The sequence below is a fragment of the Lacerta agilis genome, chromosome 5 (genome assembly GCF_009819535.1).
Source record: "Lacerta agilis isolate rLacAgi1 chromosome 5, rLacAgi1.pri, whole genome shotgun sequence".
Lineage (NCBI taxonomy): Eukaryota > Metazoa > Chordata > Lepidosauria > Squamata > Lacertidae > Lacerta > Lacerta agilis.
This window is the reverse complement of record NC_046316.1, coordinates 10,878,988-10,902,533: the sequence shown is the minus strand read 5'-3', so window position 1 is coordinate 10,902,533 and position 23,546 is coordinate 10,878,988. Positions and strand designations below refer to the sequence as shown.

The 23,546-nt window shown below is 41.7% G+C and overlaps 1 protein-coding gene across 7 annotated transcripts in view; it reads left to right on the top strand.

Annotated features, from left to right (window-relative positions):
• KAT6B (lysine acetyltransferase 6B) overlaps positions 1–23,546 on the top strand; it is an 82,490-nt gene that overhangs the window by 5,765 nt on the left and 53,179 nt on the right. For 5 of the 7 annotated variants that reach the window (XM_033148528.1, XM_033148525.1, XM_033148531.1 and 2 more), the window contains exon 2: positions 6,223–7,141. The exons of 1 other annotated variant lie outside the window; for it this stretch is intronic. In XM_033148528.1, the coding sequence (XP_033004419.1) occupies positions 6,524–7,141 (618 nt within the window). In that variant the 5' untranslated portion in view covers positions 6,223–6,523. Of the gene's footprint in view, positions 1–6,222; positions 7,142–23,546 lie in introns of those variants that run through there. One more of the 7 variants, XM_033148529.1, reaches the window with a different exon arrangement.

Here is a 23,546-nt window from a genome sequence, read left to right as displayed (position 1 = left end):
CTGTCTCTGCACCACAACACTGCTTTGGAGCGACTTCTTTCCGATTGGTGGTTAAAATGACTATTGGATGGTGCTGGTGCTTGAGGATGATGAAAGGTGCTTAACAAAAAAAGGGTTTTTTAAAATAAATAAATTCTTGAAAAGATTATAACTCCCAGCACCCTTCACAAACTACAACTTCCTGGGTGCTGCTCTTTCTAGGTGCTTTATGGTGTGCACTCAGCCTAAGCCTAGACACCACTTTCTTGTGCCTTTTGTAAAAAAAAAAATTGGGGTGTGTGTGTGTGTGTGGAAGATTCCATCACTCCAGTTTCCTTCCAAATATTAGAATATTAGAATTTTTAGGGCAAAGGACCATGTATTGCCCTAAAAGTCCAGGGAACATTAGGTGCTTCTGAATGTCCCTTCCTTTCAGGTTGCCTTGGAGCAGCAAGGGGTATTCCTAGAGCCAGGAAGGCTCTTACTTCATTTTCTACAAGGGAAGGGGGGAAAGAAAGAAAAAGATGCCTGAGGGTATGATTGAAAGATTGGGGCTCCCTCAGGCTGGGCTGGTGGATGATGACAGACTGCAGGCAAGCAAAGGGAAGTGGGGATAGGGCCCTTGGGCAGTGCTGTCTGTGCTCGCTGTGACTTGAAGGGGTGTGGGCAGATGGTAGCCCAGGTCCAGGTGGACTAAGGCAAGCACGGCTAATGCTTTAGCAGGGCTGTGCTGAATCCCAAGCTTGTAGCCACTGGGTTTGCTGTGGCTTTGCTTGGGATTCTAGGTGGAAGTGCCAAATGTCACCCCCTTGAAAATGGCACCTTGGTGCCCCACTGAGAGGGTATTGCCCTGGTGCAATGTGCCAGTAAGCCCAATAAGAAAGGCTGCTGGGTGGAGTCTTGGCTGGGCAGAGCCTTGCTTCTGTGGCTCCGCCCAGCAGAAAGGAAGAAGCAAAGTGTGTGCTGAGCAAGCTAGCTGCTGCTGAGCAACTTGGGAGTCATGGGGGGGCTGTCAAGTGTCACCCCCTCCAGGGTGGCAGACGGGGCTGACCGCCCCCAACACCCCCCTTGCTATGCCCCTGGTCCTAGCCATAGAGTCTAGTAGCGCGGGGAACCACGGTGCCACGTTCTGGAGGGCGCCAGGGAAGAGGCGGGGGCTGGACGCAGCGCCTCCCGGCATCAGCTCGCCACCCTCGCCCACCTCCGCCATGCCTCTTCCCTGCCGGAGGAGCCGCCCTCCAGCCTTGCTGGCAGCGCCGCCCTGCGCTGCGCCCGGAGCCGCCTTCCAGCGGATCTTCTCCGCCTGACCTCTCTTCTCCCTCCCCAACCCCCCTTTCCTCGAGTGCAAGTTTTGGAGGGCGATTAAAAGGAGAGGGAAAGTTGGGTGAAAGTCTCTGCGGGAGGAGGCGGTGGGGGGGTTGGATCGCGGGGAGTGCGATGAGGTGACAGGCTGAGCGTGGCGGCTCCCAGGAAGGCCCTCCCACCCTGCTGGCCACACTGAGCGCTCCCGGCCCTGGCAGCACAACAAGTGCTAACAAAGTGCTAGGGCCGCCCACCTCGCTCCCTCCACCCTCTCCACTTCCAGTTAGCTTGACCCGGGGGCTCATCACGGACACATGGAGCCGTGGGGGGTGGGGAAGAAGAGAAAGAGAAGAGAGCCCAAGGAAATGGAGGTGATGATGGAGGAGGAGAGGAGTGGGTGGTGGTGGTGGGGAGGGCGGCAAGAGAAGGGAAGAGGCACGAGGTTGTGCCGGGGTTATTTGTCTTCGCTGGAGAGGAGCGGGGAGGCTGGCGGTGGGAGTGAAACGGGAATCACACGGGGGGGGGGAGAGGAGGTCACAACTGTTTTCCAACAACCCAAGAAGAAAGTGTGTGTGTGTGTGTGTGTGTGTGTGGTTTTTTGTGGTGGTTTGTGGTTTTTTTGTGGTGGTGGTGGTGTGTCTCTCTCTCCCTCACTTCTCCCCCCCCCCACAGGCGATCTCTGCCTTTCACCTGCGTGCTTCCCCCTCTCTGTCTTTTCCTCTGATCAAGAGCGGGTCGCTGAGAAGATCTCCCTGGTGGCTGTGGTTTTCCCCCCCCCCTCCCTTCCCGAAACCAAGGCAATTTTGAGGGTGAGCGGAAAAGGTAGTTTGAGGTGGATCCAGCCAAGGCGAGGCGGCTATGCTGAGCTTTCAGCTGGCCAGGGAGGTCAGCTCGCTGGTTTCTGGTTTCGCCCCGCTTTTTGGGTGTGTGCAGGATCTTGCCCACTGCGCCTTACTAGAAGGCTGTTTACCAACGGGGGGGGGGACTGCACCTGATGAGCTGCTGCCTGCTTTGCAGCTCGGTGCAGGGTCCGTGAGTGAAAATGGAAGTCCCAAGCTGGCAGGGGCGTGGGGGGGCACTAGAGGGATCATTGAACCACGGCGCGGGATAGGCTTAAGACGGCCCTGATTGGCAGGATGGGAGCTTTTCCCTGTAGAGCTAATTAACAGTCTGTGTGTGAGTGTGAGAGAGAATTCCTGCAGAGCAAATCTTTCCTTGGTTGGAACATGTGAAGTGGCATGGGAATTCTGTTTTAGCTCATCCACACGTGAAATGAATCACTCGATGCTTCAGCCATGACTCCATTTCACAGGCTTATTTGAAAGGGCACTGTGTGATTAAAGGGGTGTATAGGCTCCCCTGAACCTGCCTGCTAATGCACAAATGAATGCCTGTCGGTTTCCTTGCCTCAGGTATCCATGCCAATGCTTTGGTGGCAGCAGTAGGACCCAGAGAATTGCAAGTGTTGTCAAGAGGTGGGGGCATGGGGCCCCGCAGCTTCCTTAAAAATTATTTGATGCCCCTTCATGTAAGTAAAGAATAAAGGCAGCTACAGTTTCTAACCAGCTGATCACTCTTCTAGTTATAGAGGTCTCCAACATATGGTAGAGGTTTTCCCAATACTCTCACTGTGTCCTGTGAGCGTTGCACATGGAAGCATGTTATCCTCCCTATGTTCCCCTTTCAGGAAGAAAGGATTTTTGAGAATTGGAGTCCATGCACATCAAAACTCCCTCTCTGGTTAACTGGTGTGTGTTTCTATTTGCTCTCCTGCTGTGTGTTTACACACCTCCCAGCCAGAGATACTAAACTGAACCTTGATGTGCACCAGGGATCAGCAAACTTACCGCGCCTCGGGCCGGTGTTTCCAGCGCCGCACGCGCTATTTCCGAGTCGGAGGAGCACCGGAAATAGCTTTTGCACATGTGCACAGGCCTCCTCCGACCCGGATGTGCACTGGAAATAATGCTTGTGCATGCACACAAGCTATTTCCGGTGCTCCTGCGGCCCGGAAGTGGGCAGCTGCACAGCGCAGCGCCGGTAAGAGTGGGTGGTGGCAGCGGGCGGCGGGGGTTGCCGCGGGCCGGATAAACAAGTCCCTCGGGCCTTATCCAGCCCTGGACTTAGTTTGGAGACCCCTGATGTGAACTAACTTCATTGAAAAGCCTTGTCTTTGAGTTGCTTGGATAGGAGTCTTTGTAGTGGTTCATTCATATATGAAAGCCACCACTCAGTTCTGCAGCTGTTTACTATCACCTTTAATCACTTCAATTTTGATTTTCAAAAGTTAGAGAAGATGAGTCCCATGAGTGACTGGTGTGTAACTAATTAGCCTAGAAAATTATTTTTTATCTGTTTTTCGAGTGAGTTTATGAATTGCAAAGTAAAAGCTATGTAGATTGACGTTGTTGTTGTTCAGTCATTCAGTCGTGTCCGACTCTTCGTGACCCCATGGACCAGAGCACACCAGGCACGCCTATCTTTCACTGCCTCCTGCAGTTTGGCCAAACTCATGCTAGTCGCTTCGAGAACACTGTCCAATCATCTCTCGTCCCCTTCTCCTTGTGCCCTCCATCTTTCCCAACATCAGGGTCTTTTTCAGGGAGTCTTCTCTTCTCACGAGGTGGCCAAAATACTGGAGCCTCAACTTCAGGATCTGTCCTTCCAGTGAGCACTCAGGGCTGATTTCTTAAAGGATGGATAAGTTTGATCTTTTTGCAGTCCATGGGACTCTCAAGAGATTGACCTACTCTACACCTTTAGGTGCCTGCCATCAACTGCTGTACCTATAATGTGTGACTTATCCTGGATTTAATGTGTAGATGCTTTTACCTCTGAAAAGTCTCCCTCCCTGATGTTGAGAGTGAGAATTCTTACTCCCTTATAATAATTTGTAATAAGCATGCTTGCTTATTGTCAGGTTCTTACAAAAGGCATTTGCAGTGGTGCCAACAGAGAACAAAATGGTGCTATTTATCTGGCCCCCTCCAAAAAACACCACACTGCTTCATTAGATCTCATTTCATGTGTTCCAGTGGCCCCAATGTGCAATGATGATGGGTCAACACAAATTTATTGATTTCATAGAGTCCATCACTGTGTGTTGTAACCTGAATCAGTACTCTGACTGCACTGCAAAGACCCTACTATATGTATTGAGGAATTTATTGGCAACAGTGATGCTGTTTATGTGAAAGTAGTGCAGTAATACAAACTTACAAGTGACTTTACAGCTATGGTTGCTTTCAGTGGATGGATAACTTTATCTCTCTTGCCCCAGCTGTAATACTATCAGACTTGCTGTTTTTGATTAGCAGTTTACTCTTAAGTACACTTATTATGAAGTAAGTCTGATTGAACTCAATATAACTTACTTCTGAGTAATTGTGTTTAGATTGCACTGCGGGAGTTATGGAGGGCATTTTTTTATTGCTCAGACTTCTAACAGAGTTTAAATTGCCTCAAAACGGAAACTTATTTATAAAATTGATTCTCTAATTGACTAGAGCAGCAAGGTTCTATAATTAAAACTGAACTTGTCTTGGGTAGAATTTGCATATTCTGTTAGCTGTATTGCAGAGGAAGGTGAAATGTCTATCCTTGCTGAATTCGGAGACCTAGTTACCAGCAGAGTTCTTGGCTTCTTTCCACAGTTCCTAGTCCATTTGGTTGAGGATTTCAAGTGTGGGTACATGTAGACTGGCAACATTGTGGAACGTAGCTGAGGTTTTCTACATATGTTTAGGATAACTCAGGGGTTCATTGAAAGGTTATGGAGTTTCTCAATTAGAAGATCAGTAATGGTGGACAGGGTTCCCTGAAAGACAGCTTTTTTAACAACCACTATTTCATCAGTATGTCTGGATAGGGGAGATTTGGGAACACTTGCCAGGTCTCCTGGGCCTTTCTTTTTTTAAACATTTTTTATTAAATATTTTCTTGATTTACAGAGGTATGTGCAATGTCTCACTCATATTTTTTTCCATGTAACATTTTTACAAATCAGTTTCATTTGTTGAGACATTGGGAAGAAAGGGGGGAAAGTGGTGGGCGGGATGGGGAGATGGGTGGGGTAGGGGTGACAATGTTTCTATTTTACTTAGTATATGTAGGGTTTGGTGTCAGCGTTGTTTGTGCAGGTTCTCTGTTCACTTGTGCGCCTTTGGTGGTGAGAGAGGTCGGGGTTGGCGTAGGGTGTGATTGTTCATTTGTGGTTGGCTGTGGTGGTCTTTGGTTTCCTGTGTGAGTGGGGTTGGTGGGTGTTTTGGATCAGGTTAGCCATATTGATTTGTATGCTGTCGGTAAATTTTTGTCATTGTCTTGTTGGGCTGTGTGTGTGATGAAGGGGAGCCATACTGGGGTGAAGGCGTCTTCTTCTATTTGTCCCCGTGTCAGTTTCAGCTTACTGGTTAGTTTTTCTAGCAGGGCTGTTTCCTATGCTACTTGGTAGAATCCAAGATCAGTGTTGGTGCCGGCAATGTTAGTCAGTATGCATAAGTATGCAGCCTAGGATTTACAAATTGCATGAAGGCTGCAAATCTAATGCGACCTGAGAGTAAGTGTGTATAAAACCTAGTGGGATTTCCTTTTGAGAAAACATGGTTCTGACTGGTTTCTTGGGAAAGTAGATAATCTTTGCAGACAAGCACACACTATTTTAGCTCAGTAAGTTAGAAGATCTATCTTCTAATGGATTTTCAACTGCTTCTTGATACCAGGTCCAGAGTGTAAATTTAAGGAAGGAATGTGTAGCATGCCTGGGCAGCATGCCTGTTCCCGTGCAGCATGCCTTCACAAATTTTAGTTAGTAGCTTCAACATCTTGGCTGTGCATGACCTGCAGAGGTGGAATGTAAAAAATAAAATTGTATAATCTGCATTCTGGTTGATTGTTGGACTTTTAAAGAGAGTAACTACATGCATCTTTTTAAAATCACTTTAGGCTTTTCTGAAGACTCGGAGATACTTGCATTGCCAAGAAAGAAAAGTCCATCAAATTGCAGAGATGTATTCCATCTGGTATAGCAGAACGATTCCAACTTTTCATGTTGGTTAAGGATTTTAAAGAAACATTTGCATCATCTCTTATTTTATGATATCCTAATGATGGATTCTTGAGTTGGTGTTACAGTGCATGAAGAGGTCTGTTCTTCCTGTGTTGAATACTTATTGGAATGCTCACTAATAGGATTAGAGAGGAACTCTATGGGTAACGCTTGCTCTCGAGAAATTACTGGTCAACCATGGTAAAACTTGCCAACCCACTTTACACGGAGTGGATTCTTGAAGCTATACAAAAAGTTAAAAGGCAAAAACAGAGACCATCTGAAGAGAGAATTTGTCATGCTGTGTGCGCATCCCATGGATTAGATAAGAAGACTGTTTCAGAACAGCTGGAGCTAAGTGTCCAAGATGGTTCTATTCTCAAAGTTACCAACAAAGGCCTTGCTTCCTACAAGGACCCAGATAATCCTGGGCGTTTCTCATCTATTAAACTGGGTGAGCTTTCTAAGCCTGCTAAAGGATCTAGGGGAGCATGTAATGAGCTTCGGAATGTGGATTGGAATAAACTTCTGCGCAGAGGAATTGAAGGGCTCCAGGAACCAAATGGCTCATCACTCAGAAACATAGAAAAATACCTGAGAAGTCAACATGATCTTGCAGGTATTTTCAACAACCCTGTGTTTCAACGGAGATTACGATTGGGGGCCAAACGCGCTGTAAATAATGGGAGATTATTGAAAGAAGGACCTCAGTATAGGGTGAACTATGGTAGCCTGGAAGGCAAAGGAACATCTAAATACAGTTCTTTTCCAATGTCTCTCCCACCTGTCAGTCTTTTGCCTCATGAAAAAGATCAGGTAAGTGTGAAAAGATTTTATCAATGCAGGCATGTTCATTTGGGGGTTTCACAGGAAACATTATTATGTTTTGTTTATATTTGAGGAAGTTTCACTTTTATATTATTAGTAAGCTTGATTGCCTCATTCAGAGAGGTTTTCCTTAATGTTTAAGATTTTTTTATTATTTTTAGGTGGGCAGTAGTCCTATTTGAGAAAATAAGAGTCTCGCAGATCTATTGGGCTTAGTTGCTCTTCAAGATTTGTGGCAATTGAAGCAAAGGTGTAAAGTTTGGAAATCTGAAGAGCCATAGTCTTCTACATGTGTAATCACCCCACTTCATTTAAAAATGTGTAGTTTTGTAGATAAACTATGGGTTCTTCAATGATTGAATTTTAATTCTTAATTGTGCAGAAATTGCTGCTACTTATGTGATGTCATTGCTGCTTGCACTGAGGGATGTGGTGTGATGGGCAAAGATTTTGAAATTTGTTCATGTTTCTTAAGTGTAAGAGGAAATAACCCTTTTAAGCTTTTGAAACCTTGAAGATTCTTCCTATATTCTCATTTTCTGTCTGTTCTAGAGCATCCATTTCTGTTTGTTATGTTACACTTCATTCCAGCTGATGAATCTAATGGAATACTGAATCCTTTAATGCTGATGGTTTCTCTCTGTGATATTAAAGTATACATTAGAGGAAAGCAGCAGTGTCACAAAAAAATGCAATAATAGATTCCCTTTAGGTATCTCCCCATGGTCTCTTCCTGCAGTTAATTTCAAGGTATTATCATCGATTGGATTATGACTGAAGTTCTTGTCAGGATAAAGGTATTTACCCTTTTTCACTTTGGTGTAACCCTTAAAATCAGCAGGGCTATTGAACTCATTTATTGTGGTTTGCACTCACTTTTATGAATGGTTCTTACATGAAGGTACTGAGTGGTACCACCAAACTAACTCTCCTGTACCTTTCTGGAGCTGCTATGGTTAGTCCAGAACTGCATGTTTGTCGGGTCTCACTTGTTTCTCACTTATTTCTGCTTGGGAAGCCACATGGAAGGATGAGCACACATAAAGTTTAAAACAGTATCTAAAATCTATGTGCACACTCGTGATATCATTCCCCTAACAAAATACGTTTGTACCTCAGGGATGAGGAAGTGGATCTAGCTGGTGAACTGGATCCTTTTCTCCCCCACCCCCTGCAGAACAGGTTCAACAGAATCTGTCACAATGTTAGGTGACATGATGACCAGCTGATTGTTGGGGCTCACATAGCTCTGTGTGTGACACTTTGTAACTCCCATAATTGGCTGATTATCGAGGCCCACCTAGTGTCATGCAAGTCCATTGAGACCAGCATATCTACCTGCCGGGGATGTGGGTGGCACTGTGGTCTAAAACGCTGAGCCTCTTGGGCTTGCCAATCGGAAGGTTGGCGGTTTGAATCTGTGCGACGGGGTGAGCTCACTTTGCTCTGTCCCAGCTCCTGTCAACCTAGCAGTTGGAAAGCACGCCAGTGCAAGTAGATAAATAGGTACCACTGCAGCAGGGAAGGTAAATGGCATTTCCGTGCACTCTGGTTTTTGTCACGGTGTTGCACCAGAAGTGGTTTAGTCATGCTGGCCACATGACCAGAAATGCTGTCTGTGGACAAATGCCGGCTCCCTCGGCCTGAAAGCGAGATGAGCACCACAACCCCATAATCGCCTTTGACTGGACTTAACCGTCCAGGGCTCCTTTACCTTTTACCTATCTACTTGCCCCACACCTGATGTCATATATTCTTTGGTGTAGGGCCTGTGGGCATGACTTCACCAAAGCAGCCTTACAAGCACATGCAGAGGCCTGGCAGGCATGGTTAGGTTAGGGCAGGCACTAATTGGGTTCCCTTCCCCTGGCTGTAGTGGAAGCAAAGGAACCTTAGAATTATCTCTTCTTTTGTCATTGGATGGGGAAACATGCTCAGTTCTTATGCCTATATGTTTTCCTGTCTGCTGGGAATCAATCGAAACTCCAGAATGGCAATGTCTGGGTTGAAGCTGTGGCAGAAGGGTTAAGATACCTCCCCACCAGGAGTTGACAGTAGTTGCTGGCCTAATCATATATAACATCAGGTGTGGGGCAGGTTAAGGAACAGTCGGGACCTTAGGGTGAACTTGTGATGGTTCCTTTGCAAGCAGGACTTACTGTCAGTGTCAATCAGCTAATGTAATAATGACATCAGGTGATTGACAGGTGCCATCAGCCAAGCCGGGGGGGGGGGGAAGGATCTGGCCAGCTGGATCCAGCTCCCCACCCCTTCCCTAGGATTACCTCTGATTGTGCTCTACATGTTTGGCAGGGATCCTTGGTGGACCATAGCCAGGAACCAAAGAATAGAGTAACTAGTTTATACCCAGGCAGGCTTTGAACTTATTGACCAAAAGCTCCCTCTACCACAAATGGCACCTTGAGGTTCCCTTTGCTTTACAAAACAATTTATGATAAGGTGGAATGTGGTGTGAGCTTAAATCCAAGCTGATCTTTTATAAAGCCAAGTTAGAAAAGCTATTATAAAAACAAATTTCACTGTTTAATATTGAAGCCCAATATGGTAAAAACATGATAATTTCACACACTTTCTATGTATTGTTATACTTGGCAAGGAAACCCATTTTTACTGAAAATCCACAATATGTGTCCTGTAGTACTGTGAGGCTTCTTACTTTAACTGTTAAGTTTTATTCTTGTCAGTTCATTTAATACAAGAGTGGATAAATGGAGGACCACTTGCAATTTTGGTTGGACCATGTGATTCCTGCTGGTTGCTGGGATTTCTGCAAAGAGTGTTGGATTCAGGAGTTTTAAGATACAAATTTGCATATGGTGTATTTTAGTGGTAGTCTGTGTATTGTAGTTTTGCACTTCCATTGGTTCACCTTCCCCCCATGTTTGTGTATATATATGTGTGTGTGTGTATACACACATATGTGAGTTTCTTTTCTTTTTTAAAAAAGCAATATTATGCTCAGGGTGTCCACATGTAAATATTGTTCAGAGAGGGTACAGTTCAAAATCCTACAGAGGAAGTGGCTGTAGCAATAATGGGAAGTGCTATGTTCCCTTGAGCAGTTATGATGACACTTACTCCCATGTAAGAATGTAAAATATATGTGGACATTCTTGAAGCCCCAAGGAAGAAATGAAATATCCCATACCTACTTTCTTTTCACACCTTAGCTATACTACTTTAAGAGCATGTAGAATTTAGCTAGCAGATTAAATAGTGTGGTTTGGCATATTTATACAGCTTGCACTTACATGTTATACACACATGTTATGCAGGAACTTGGCTTAAAGCCAACTTTTGCAGCTGCCAAAGCACAGCATATAATTTTATATATTAATGGATGGTATGGTCTTAAGTGAATATCGCTTTGCACACATTCCAATTTTATTGTGTAATTTTTCCATGTTAACTCAAAAGCACTTCATAAAGCCATGAACTTTTTTATCTTGCAGTAAATGACCATTCTTCTTTTAGATTTCATAGAATCACAGAATTGTAGAATTGGAAGGGATTCCGAGGGTCATCTAGTCCTACCGCCTGTGGTAGGGACCCTGCCAATGTAGGAATCTCAGCTAGATCATACATGACAGATGACCATCTAACCCCTGTTTTAAAACCTTCAAGGAAGGAAAGCCCACTACCTCTTGTGTAAGTCTGTTCCGCTGCTGAACAGCTCTTACTGTCAGAAAATTCTAACTGATGTTTAGTCAGAATCTCATTTTTTGTAACTTCATTACTTCAGGTCCTAGCCTCCAGAGCAGGAGAAAACAAATTTGCACCACCCTTCATGTAACAGCCCTATTTGGAGTTGGCGATTCTATCTCCTCTCAGTCTGCTCTTCACCATGCTAAACATACCCAGTTCCCTCAACTGTTCCTCATGCAGCTTGGTTTCCAGACCCTTTATCATGTGCACACGTCCCAGCTTGTCAATCTCCTTGTTAAATTGTGGTGCCCAGAACTGGACACAGTACTTCAGGTGTGGTCTGTGATCTATACACTATACTTCTGTTGATACAGCCTAAAATAGTATTAGGGTTTTTTTTACTGCATCACACTGTTGACTCATATTAAGCTTGTGGTCTACTAAGACTCCTAGATCCTTTTCACATGTACTACTAGCAAGCTAGGTGACCCCCATCTTACATTTGTGCAGCTGGTTCTTCCTAAGTGTAGAACTGTCAGTCAACTAGCTACAAATCCACCTAACAGTTATTTCATCCAGTCCACATTTTACCAGCATCATGGGGGACTTCATCAAAAGCCTTATTGAAATCAAGATATGCTACATCCACAGCATTCTCCTGACCCACAAAGTTTGTAACTTATCAAAAATAGAAACTAGTTTTGTCTGGCATGACTTATTACCTGTGACCAAAACATAACCTTCCCCAATAGATATAACTTCATGGCTTTTAAAAAAGAAGTAAAGCTATCATTTAGGGCCATACTGCATGTTGAGTTGCAGCTTTCAAATTTATTTTTATGAAAGTAGCTGCAGCTGGAGGTGATCAGGGCATTTGTAGCATCCCTGAAACAAATCCCAGCCCCAGTAGTTATTAGCCATGAAGGTGAAGACTTCAAACAAGTTTTAAAAACTTAAACACTGCAAGTTTTTCATTCTGTGCCAAACAGCAGGTACTATTTTTGGGGGGGGGGATCTTGTCCACAGCTTTACAATCCTCTCTCAACACTGTGATCCAAATTCTGGTCTCTGGTGCAGCAGCTTTTATAAACTATAAGCACAGGTTATTTGGACCATAGACAATGAAATATGGGTGTCTAGCCTTATTTAACTTCTGGTTCATGGTTGTCATGATTGAATGACATTTAGATTTAACCTATGGTAAGTTGGAATTTGTTTAGAGTACATACGGTACTGGAATTCTGACTGTCTTACTTCCATCAGATTTGAATAGCAAGAGCGTTTTTAGAGGTAATAATACAAAGATAGACTTAACCCGATTATTTTTACTTGAAAAATACTGGAGGAGGAAACATTTTTGAAAGGTTTTGAAATATTTTTGAAATGTTTCAGATAATAAAATTAAAGAAAAATGGTAGAGGTGGGAGCTTCTCCTTTTGTTTAATGTGAAGCTTATTATGTTAAGCTGACTTACAGTATTTAAATAAATCATTTTATTCATGACTAATTTTTAAAGAGAATTTTGCCTTGGGAACTCTTACGTTGTTAAGGTCATTGTGTACAAAGGGTAGATGACACAGCTATAATGTTTCCATTGTCTCTTTTTAAGTATAAAAGTTTGCTCTGTGTAGATTTTAGCAGTGAGACTGGGCATCTGTTCAGCAAACAGGAGTAATCAAAGCCGCTTATCAAGTCATTGGGTAAGGATGCTTCTTAAAATTTCTGCAGAGTTCAGCCTTTTAAAAAAGCTGTTGCTAAGAGACAAATGTGTGCTGACATGAGGGCATGTCAGCATGCTTCCAATTGTTTTAGAAGCAGTTAGGCCTGTCGCTTTGCAGATGGTAGAAACTCTCTTCATAGTGGGTGGATGTGTGCTGATTATCTCATTGAATTAAGGTAACCTTTTGTCATTCATTGAGGTCCTCAGCTCAGGCACTGAACAGCTGCTCTAGGGTCTCTCACTCAACATCCCCCCCTTTGTGTGCAGTGATTATGCTAAAGAGTGTCCAGGCTGGTGCCAGGTATTCAGCCTTGCACAAAATAAAACTCCTTTTGACACTACTGTGTATGATTAGTAAAAATGATTTGCAGGGTCCTATATTTGGCCGAATGATAGATAGCTCTTCCTCAAAAGAATTTGCAAGCGAAGTATACTGAATGTCTTTATCCAAAGTAATTGTTTTTTAATAGAAAGATGGAAGGCTGACCTTTCCCTTATTTGTGTGGCTTTATGCTGCTGAAGTTCTCTGATTTTGCAGTTTATTGGTTCCAGCTGGACCGTCTGTTTTTCTGTATATATTTGACTTCTCAAATATATACAGTGCTACTATTTAGAATTCATTCTGCAAAAGAGTGCAGTACATGTCAGATGAAAATGAAGTCAATACTAGTGTGTTACGTATTCTTGTATGGTATATATTCTTGTATAGATTTCAACTTACTGAGGTCTGGAAGAACCACACTTTAGTCTTATGAGTGCTGAACAATAAAGTAACATTTCCAACTGCTGTATTCTTTATGAAGCCTGTATATTCCGGACTTGAGGAAATCAACCTGTCAAGGTTTTGTAATAAAGCTGGCATGCCTGAAAAGAAAGCCTTCATACTTATGGAGTTAAATATATTCATATGGGGTGCAGGAGCTTACAAATGGATGTGCTTCCTAAATGCCCCCATCAACTTTCAGATTGACTGTAAGATTTATTTGGTGACTTGCTGCTTCTTTCCTTTCAAGTGAAACTGAGCAAATGCATCTTTTATCACACACTAAGTTTTTTTTAAAGATGCTTCATAGCCACATCCAAGTACTGATTGCCCATCAATTACACATGAGTGCGTTTACTCAGTGTATGTCCTCATTTGTTTTTTGGAGCCTACCAGGGCTAAGGGTGTGACGATTGCCACCTAAGCAGACTTGTGGACCTTTACCTTGTAAAATTAATATTTTATGCCCCCCCTCCAAAGTACATTGAAGCGGAATAATCAAGGGCAGACAGAGCTTGTCAGCAATTTTAGTTGCCAGTCCCACTCCCCTGGTACCTTTGCCAGCTGTCCACAAAGCTGTTGGTGTGAGCCATCAATACTTCTAGTAATGGTGCAGCAGATGTCTTAAGCTAGGCAAAAAGATGCCAGGACTGGCTGAATCAAGTCTGGGCATGCAATAAGCATTCGCTCCTCTCCCCCCCCCCCCCCGCCGCCAAATACTGGAGAGTTGGCTGTGCCAGAAATGTATGTGAGAGTGAGAACATAGTGTCTTAAAAGCTCCTTTAATTGTTTGCCAAGCCTCCCCTCCCCCCAAGATCAGAGAATAATAGTGTCTGCTCTGCAGGACTTTGCAGAAGCTTGGGCAACACATTGCAATTGGGACTTTGGCAGCCATGAGAGCTTGCATGTGCTTGCCTGTGCTGGTTGCAAATTCTGTGGAGTCTTTTCAAAAAGGATGAACTGGCACTTTGTTGTATTCTGACTCTCTGTGCCATATAGCAGAGGTGGGGAATCTTTGAACCTCCAGATATTGCTGAACTAAAACTCCCATAATCTCTGGCCATTGCCCATGATTGCTGGAGCTGTTGGGAGCAACATCTGGAGGGCTAAAGGTGCTCCACCCCTGTGCTGCCGTACAGGTGACAGGTTCCAGATGCAAAATGTTGGAGATCAGATTAAACATATCCTGGAAATTAGAAGATCTAAGTATTCCCTCTCAGCTCTGTCAAATTGTTCTTTATGTGCTTTTAAAAAAGATCCATGTTTGGACTTTGCCATCAGTTATGTACACTGAAGCACTGATATTAGTGTTTTGTGGTACAAACCTTCTGCAGGAATCAGGGTGGGTTGATTTAAAACAAGGCAGTATAAATCAGTTTTCCAATTTTCCTGAGCAAGGATGCAGTCAAATTAAAACATATTGGGTTGGATCCAGACTTAGTCATACTCAGACTTGTTCAGATGAATGAGTCTTGAGTTAGTCCCACTGATTTAATTGGACCTACGTGTGTGTCTGGATCCAACCCATTGATTTATAACCTAAATGTATATTTCAGAACTTTTCATCTTGTAACTCTCATGGCTTTTGTACTGTAGAATCATGTCTTATAGGCAAGGCATGCATACATGTAAGGATACTAAGACTGCTTACTGCTTAAAGTCTTAAGATTCCATTCCATGTGCACCTTTAATTAATCTCCATGGGGAGACCCGTTCTTGTGTTGCCACCCTACAGACCTCTCGTGGTGGAGGCACACGAAGAAAGGCCTCAGGTATAAACAAGCCCCACTGTATAAAGTGGAAGTTACTGCTGAGGAAATTTGCATAAGGTTGGGCTCTAAAAAGTGTCACACACTGTTCTTCGTATCTGAAGAAGTGTGCATGCACACGAAAGCTCATACCAAGAACAAACACAGTTGGTCTCTAAGGTGCTACTGAAAAGAATTTTCTATTTTGTTTCGACACTGTCCATAAATAGTGTTTGTTAAATTTTATTTTATTTTTTACTTACTCCAAAATTGCTTTGGGAATCTTAAGTGGGAAATAATATACAAATTTAATAAACCTTAAACCTTCTTCATGAGATGAAAGTCAGTGTGTGCTATCTTTTGTCAATTGCAGGGGCTCAGGTAGTTTGGCATAAATTAGGAGTAAAAAAAAATCATTCACATGGGCTCAGTGAATGATCCTTGTGAGATGCAGGACATTACCTGGATTGCCTGTCATGGTTTGATCGCCGCTGGCCCCAGCATTAAGCTCTAATGTATGGACATAAACTGTTGTACCATGCATGCTTTCCCCACAGCTTTTTCTATACAGTATAAAGAAAAGCAGCTTTTTTAAAATAAGGAAACAATTTCAGTTTTAGTAAATTAATATATTCAGAATTCTTTTGAAACCATGTTAGTTTTATGGGAAGGTATTTATAACTGAAATATGCATCTGCTTTTACTTTAAAAAACAACAACCAACCAATTGTTTTTTATCCACCCTGACAGGACCACTTTCTTCTCATAGAGATACTTGGAATGCAAGTAATTTGCAGAAAGGAAATTTCATGGAAAGTAGCAAATTTGATTGATTTGGATATCAGTGTCTGTAGGGATTTCAGCTCAGTGGTGGAGTGCATGTTTTACATGAACAAGATCCCTGATTCACCTCTTGGCATTTCCAATGAAAGGTAGCAGGGCTAGGAAAAATATCTGAGGCCCTAGAGAGTCACTTTCAGAGAAGATAGCAAGTCTGTCTATCTGAAACAATGGAGAAGGCAGTTTAATATCTTATGAACACTTCCACCTATAAACTCTTCCTGCCTTTTAACAATTATCAAAGCAGCTTAAAAAAATCCTCATCTTTAGGAAGTGCTGGAAGGGGATTTCTTCCTATTTCTTAAGTTAACTAGTAAAGTGAATGCCATAATCTTTAACAGTACAGTGGTGTGGATTGATGTACTTTTCATCCTCGTTGGCAGGGATATTGTTGCTCTTGGCAAAAAACTTTTAGCTAATGACTGCCCTTCTGTTCTCTGTCCAACAAGGATACAGATTTCTATGTATAAAACCCAATATAGATTATCTATTTATTGTTTATTATCATTCACCTTCCATGTGTATATATCTCAAGGGTGGTGTGTGCAATATAATAAAAATGAAAACTAGTTAAAAACAGCACAAAAATAACAAGGTGGATTTTAAAACAATTCAAAATACACACCAATGGCAGAGACCTATTCATTCAGTTGAGAAAGCTTGTTGGGGGAAAATGTATTCAGTTGTTTCCAGAAAGTGCAGATATTGGGTGCCTGTCATAAATTGACGGGAATACTGTTCCATAGAACGAGGGCAGTCACACTGAAAGCCCTGCTCTGAGTTACCATAGAGTAGGTTTCTTATATCTTTGAAATGTGAAGTAGAAGCTCTTCTGCAGACTGCAGTGACCTACTGACTTATATGAGGGATAAGAAGGTATTTCAAGTAACCTGGTCCTGAGCTGTACAGGGCCTTATATCAAAACCTTGAATTTGGCCTGGTAGCAGATTGGCAGCCAGTTCAAATCCCACAAGCAAGGAGTTAGATGCTGGTGGTTGTTTGACCCCACAAGCAGTGAAGCTGCTGCATTCTGCTTCAGCTGCATTCTCTGAACCAAATTCAATAGTAGCCTCAAATAGAGCACGTTCCAGTAAGGTTGAGGTTACAAGTACATGGACAACTGCTGTTAAACTTTCCTGATCCAGGAATGGTGATAGCTGTCTTAGTAGCCTAAGCTGGTAAAAGGTACTCCTAGCAACTGAGAACACTTACACCTCCAGTGACGTCCACAAGAACTTCCATACAATGCATCTGTTCCTTCAGATAGAGTGCAACACAGCCTCATTGTTGTTGTTTTTCTCCTCTGCTTTCTTTTCTATCTAGTCTGATGGGAAAGGTCTGGAAAACTTAAAAGCATCTTTACTATTTTGTGACATTTTGTTTTGCCTAAATGTATCGTCCTGATAAGAATATTGGAACCTTTCTTATAGGTTAACACATCTAACAACTTTAAAATAAAATAAAAAAACTTTTAAAACCCTGTATAAGTTGGTTTCGGCAATTACTTGTCACTAGCGACCTGCAAGATTGATAAGTGTGTTCCTATAGACTACAATCACAGGGGCTAAATATATTAATTCATGGTACTTGAAGGTAAATGAATCTCATGCTGCTCTTTAGCCTAATCTATTACTGTAAAAACTGTACCACTCAGTGTTTCTCTAAGTAATTCTGTTGCTTAAATCCAATTACTGTACAGTGCTTTTGAAATCAAGTTTATGTTGGCTGCAGGGCAAAGCATTTTGAGCCTTGTCAGGACTCACTTAGACTCACTGGTGTACATTATGTAGATTGTTTTAAGAGTGATTACTGTGATTCTAGAGCACTTGGTATACTGTATTTATTTTAAAGAATAATGAAACGAAATAGATTGCTTTGAAAGGCAATAACATTCTCTCATAAGAAAATGGGAGTGTATTTCATTACTCTCTGATGTCACAGGAATTCTTTGCAAAGATTTTGTGAAACTAATTTTCTGTACCTGGAAGAAAGTGAAGGCCAGGGTTCTTGAGAGGAACAGTGGGGGTTTATGTATGTGTTTCAACCTCCCTCCAGAATTTTCCCTTTTTCCAATGGAAAGTGAGAGAACCTTTTATGAAGCACTTCCTCTTTTAGGAGAATTAAAATAATCTAAGGCATTTTTTAAAAATAATAATAATACTGTTTTCAGTTTCTAGTATCTATGTAACCCAATCTACTATATTGAGTACAGTCGTGCCCTGGAATTCGGACATTTTGACTCCCGAACGCTGCAAATCCGGAAGTGATTGTTCTGGTTTGCGAACGTTCTTTTGGAACCCGAATGTCTGACAGGACTTCCGCAGCTTCTGATTGGCTGCAGGAACTTCCTGCAGCCAATTCGGAGCTGCGATTTAGTTTTCAAACATTTTGGAAGTCGAACGGACTTCCGGAATGGAATCCGTTCAACTTACAAGGTACAACTGTAATTGCAATTCCTATAGATATGCAGCTCTCAAATACCACCTTCTCCAAATTTCTGCATCATATGAAAGAAACTGAATTGTATGCTTGCCATGTATAAATTTTTCAAACTTACGAAACTCCATCTGCAGTATCACCTCCTGGTTTCCATTTATTGCAGAATAAAACTTAAATATGAGGTTAATCAAAATATATGTCATCATAACATATTTTTAACAGCAAGGGTTATAAAATAGTTGTCTTACTAGAGCTATATCACACAATGAAAGAGTTTTCAACATTAAAACTCTGAAATTAATATTAGCAACTTAGCTTTTTATGTTCCCTCAACAAGACATTTCTAATCAGCACATGCCTCTTTCTTTCAAGTCCTAACTTGTTACAGTAACAATACTAACATAATCAGAATCTGCCAAGCATAACTGTTGCAAAGGACATTGAGAGAGATCATATACAGACTATTAAACTATGCAAACTATTACCATTTTGAAAAGTAAATTTTGAAACAAAATATACAAGGCGTATTTTAACTAACAGTCTCTTTTTTATTTTAAAAATAATCTTTATTTAAATTCCAATTATACACACAAAAAGTACAAACACACATACCAACATACCAACATCCAATAAAAACAATGGAATTACTAAATCCCCTTATCCCACCCTTTCCACTCCCCCTCACTCATACGTGATTTTATTTATTCAGTACCTTACATTATCTTCTATAGTTGTGTTACTACATCCAATATCCTTATTCTATATTTTCCAAATCTCTCTTATTTCCCTTATACGATTTACTCCAAATTTACCAAAATATCAGTTCCGGAACAAGATGTGATCATGTATTATTTTACTCTTTCCCATTCCTTTATTATTTCTTGATAAGAGCGACCTCTAATATTCGCTGTTAATTTTGCCATCTCTACCATCTCACACATTTTGATTCTCCATTAAGAAATTGTCAGAATTTTACCCCCTTTCCAATTTTTTGCTAGCAGCAATCTCGCTGCAGCTGTGGCATATGGGAAGACATTAATATTATTTTTGGGAATGTCATTCGAAATTAATCCCAATAAATATCCCTCTGGTTTCTTTGAAAATGTGATTTGGAATAATTTTTTTAACTCATCATGTATTTCACCCCATAATTTTTCAACCACTTTACATCCCCACTATGAGTAACTAACAGTTTCATAGTGCCAAGGACTATTTTGCCAATTAATGTATTAGTTTTGTGTTTGCCTGTGGAATGAACTAAAATGTTTCATTATGGTCTGTGCCTCAAAGATCTTGAATGTATGCTTCACTTCTCTGATCTTCATGAAGCTGAAGCTTGTTGTTTTAAGCTAGTAAGGGCAGTAAGGATTCCTCTTGCAAGGTCATGTAACAGCTATTCTTCTTGCAAAAATGTGGGTTTTGCTTGGATAGACTGAGGAAATTCTAGTACTTGGACTAATCTGATATTGGTTCTGAGGCAATTAAGTAATAATTGTGCAGGAATATTTGCAATAAAGGATCTGCACTGACTGCCAATTCGCTACTGGGCAAAGGTTCAAGGTTTTATTGTTAATATATAAAGCCCTAAACAACTTAGGACCTGATTATTTGACAGACCACTTTATCTCATACAGCTGTATTTGGTCACATTCCCTTCTAATACATACCACGGACCAACACTTGTTTCTGACCCATTTTTATTTAGACAATCCTTCAGTGAGTAATGATTCTGCTTTTTAATTTTGTAAGTCCTCCATGAAATCCACATTGCTGATTGCAAATAAGAGACAGCTCTCCTTTACAACATTTGTAGGCACATATATACCTTGGTCATTGGTAATGCCACACATAATGGGTCTCATATTGTGTTTCATATTGATGATAACATTTATATTAGATTGTACCCATGGGGTAGCTCAACAACCTTCCTTTTTCTTGTAGTTTGTAGTTTCTTGTAGTTTGGTGAACTGATAACTGATAATCCTACAGCTACCTGCTGCAGCTGTAGGATGTAGACGGCAGATTTTGGGTAATTTCATGCTTGAACATCATGGCAATATGCAGTTGCGATATACTCATGGCTGCTTACTTCATTTCTTTCCAATAACATGCCTTCCACCCCACCACAAACAAGCCATCTAAAGAATGAATACACCTCTGGTGGAGCATCCTCTTCGCTTAACATCTATGGATCCCATGAACACTCACACCTTTGCTTTAGTAATAGATTTCCAAAGGACACACACTGCATCAAACAAACACCACATATTCACTTCTGATATCTTTGTCTCACAGGGGTTCATGCTCACATGTTGTTTTTCTCGCCAAGGTTTGATCAAGGCCGCAGTTGTGGCTGTAAAAGCATGGATTTCCACCCAGTGTTTTGCATTTAGCATCTTTACAAAAGTTAATATTGATTCAAATGTAGTGCAACATTCCAGTGGCACAGTGACATTTCCAATGCTTCTGTTCTCCCAATCCATTCTGGAGGATCCTTCAACTTCTTGGAGCGGATTTTGAGAGCTTGCAGGGCTGCAGGAGGAAATTTCATTCTTCTAGCACAAGTCTCCTGCGTTAGTGGAACTGGGAGTGTTGTATACCACCCTTAGCGCATACAATTATGGTTAATTTGAGTCATGAATGGTTGCTGCAAAATCATAAATCAAGGAGATGTTGCCAATATTCTGGACAAGGTGACCATTTTGAATGCCCTCCCTTCTGCCGTCCATAGCATTTGTGGGTATAGCAACATATGGCTTCTGAACTACTGGGTGGTGGGGAAGCAGCTTCGGGAAAAAAGTGCTTCAGTATTGTACTACAAATTTCCCACAGAACCCACAGATATAACCTACTGCTCGACTGCTTCCAGTGCCAGGCAATTTGTGGGGGGGGGGGGGTTTAGTGGCAAAAAGAAAAGAAAGAAATTTGTTTCAAAGACTGTGGGGGCAGGATAGGCAGTTTCCCCGTTTTTTAAAGAGATTTTCTGTCTTCCCTTACCTTAACCTTAAGAGGTGGGTGAGGCATTTTTTCTTTCTCCCCTCCTTCCCCCCTTTTTAAAAAGCATGGTGGTCTATATTTCCAGCAGCCCTCTGGTACTGCTTGAATGGGAGTTGCAATCCAAAATATCTTGAGGGTACCAGGTTGGGAAGGGCTGTTATCTTTCTGTCCCTATCCCAGCAAATTTAGATTACAAACTGCTTAGGGACAGAAGCACTATACAAATAAAAATAGGACTTTTAAGGCAGTGCATACCAAATTCAGATCACTTTTCTTCTTTCCATTGTTGTGGCATGGAACTTCATTTAAAATGCCTGGTGTTTTAAATATATGGTGCTAAGACCAATTAAAAACTGCCTTGCAGATGAAAACAAAAAGCATGATGGATCTTTAATTGAACATGACAGCTGTTCATTTTAATTACTCCTGGATCAAAACCATCTTCCTGAATGCTTGTTATCAAGTGATTTACCTAAGGAAGTAAGATGAGTGATAAAAGGGTTGCTATGAAAAGTAACTGGTTTATTTTCCCTGGAGATTCTATCCCTTTTAACTTAAAATATAGCCAAGTTTGATTGTCTCTTTTGTTATTAAAGAACTATTGATATATTGCAGAAAGAAACAGTGTCCTCTCCTCTAGTTATGTTTTGCAGGTTTCATGAAAACATTGGTATTCCTGTAACCTTTGAGAGATATGTGTAGAGTATATTAATGAGCACTACTTCCAAGTGATGTACAGTAACTTCATTCTCAGATAAAAACAGATGTGAATGATTCTGTTTTAATATTTAATTAGGCTCTGGGCCTCTGTTGGCTTGTTTAAGCTGACCTGACAGTGTTATACCTGGAAATACTTCAAATTAAATGCTGAGTACTTGACCTTGTTCAAATAGTTGTAATTTAATAAGGCTGATACTTCTTTGTGGAAGTACCATGGGTAATGAGAACTGTTCTTTGGCAGGATTTGCTTGCCTTTGAAGGGAACAATTTGCTGCATGCCTCTTTTTAAAGTTTATCATCTGAAAGGGTATTTATTTATTTATTTTTAGAGTTGTAGAGTGATAAAGTGGCTCCAAAGTTAAGTCTGGGTCTAGTTCTTGATCTCACTGCAACTAACACCAGAGATTGAGAGCGTGCGCCCCTCCAGGTGTTATTTTACTGCAGTATCCATCTTCCCTGCCATTCACCATGGTAGTTTGAGCTAGTGACACTTCATAGAATTGTAGAGTTGGAAGGGACCCTGAGGGCCATCTAGTCCAACCCCCTGCAGTGCAGGAATCTCAACTAGAGCATCCATGGCAGATTGGCTTCCAACCTCTACTTGAAAACCTCCAATGAGAGAGAGTTGTGATACAGCAACACCGGTTGGGCCACAGGTTCCCCATTCATGAGTTACACACATGGATTTGATGCCTACACAGAGCCAGTTTCAGGAACATTCTAGAGCTTTAGCCAGGAACATGATTCTCAGCCCTTTCCTCAGGAGGCAACTTAAGCTAAACACATACATACAGAGTCGGCTGGAATCATTCTTTTTGCTTCTCAGCTCTTCTATTAGTAGTAATTGAGAATTTAAGCTATATTTCTGTAGGGAGCCTTTTCACTTTTATTTTTTTCAGATTTTGTTTCTAATATTGTTGGAACCTGTTCCATAGGTTTTTGTGGGTTTCCCCCCCTCCTTTACATGCACTGCTATCCTGAGGCCTTGCCCCTGCTGCTCATAGGAAACCTTCCTTGCCTGTTTCATTGTCCTAAACCAAATCCCCATCATATTTCTGAAGGGGAAGGAAAACCTGGGGTGGGAATGCTTACTGGAAACAGAAGAGACTTTGCTGTCCTCTCCTTAATTGGAAATTATCTCCACTCATCTGCATTCTGATTTTCATGAAAAACCTAAAGGGTTTGGCATTTTCTTTTTGCATTTTCCAGAAATGTTTTGGGGGAAATGACTGAAATGAGCCAAAGGGAAGTTTGTCCTTCATTAGCTATGTCAGGTTGTGTCTGAGCTCTCTTTCTCAAGGTAGCTTTGTGCCATTTAAGAAAAAACGTTTGTTGGCATTAAGTATAATTTACCGGTAATCCTTCTGTGTGGTTGCTTCTCCAGGTTAAATGGGAAGTTAAGCTTTTTCTAGAATCTTTCTACTTTTGGCTGGCCTTTTAAAATCAATTGAATAGTTCTGCTTGTTTCTGTACAGTCATACCTCATGTTACAGACGCTGC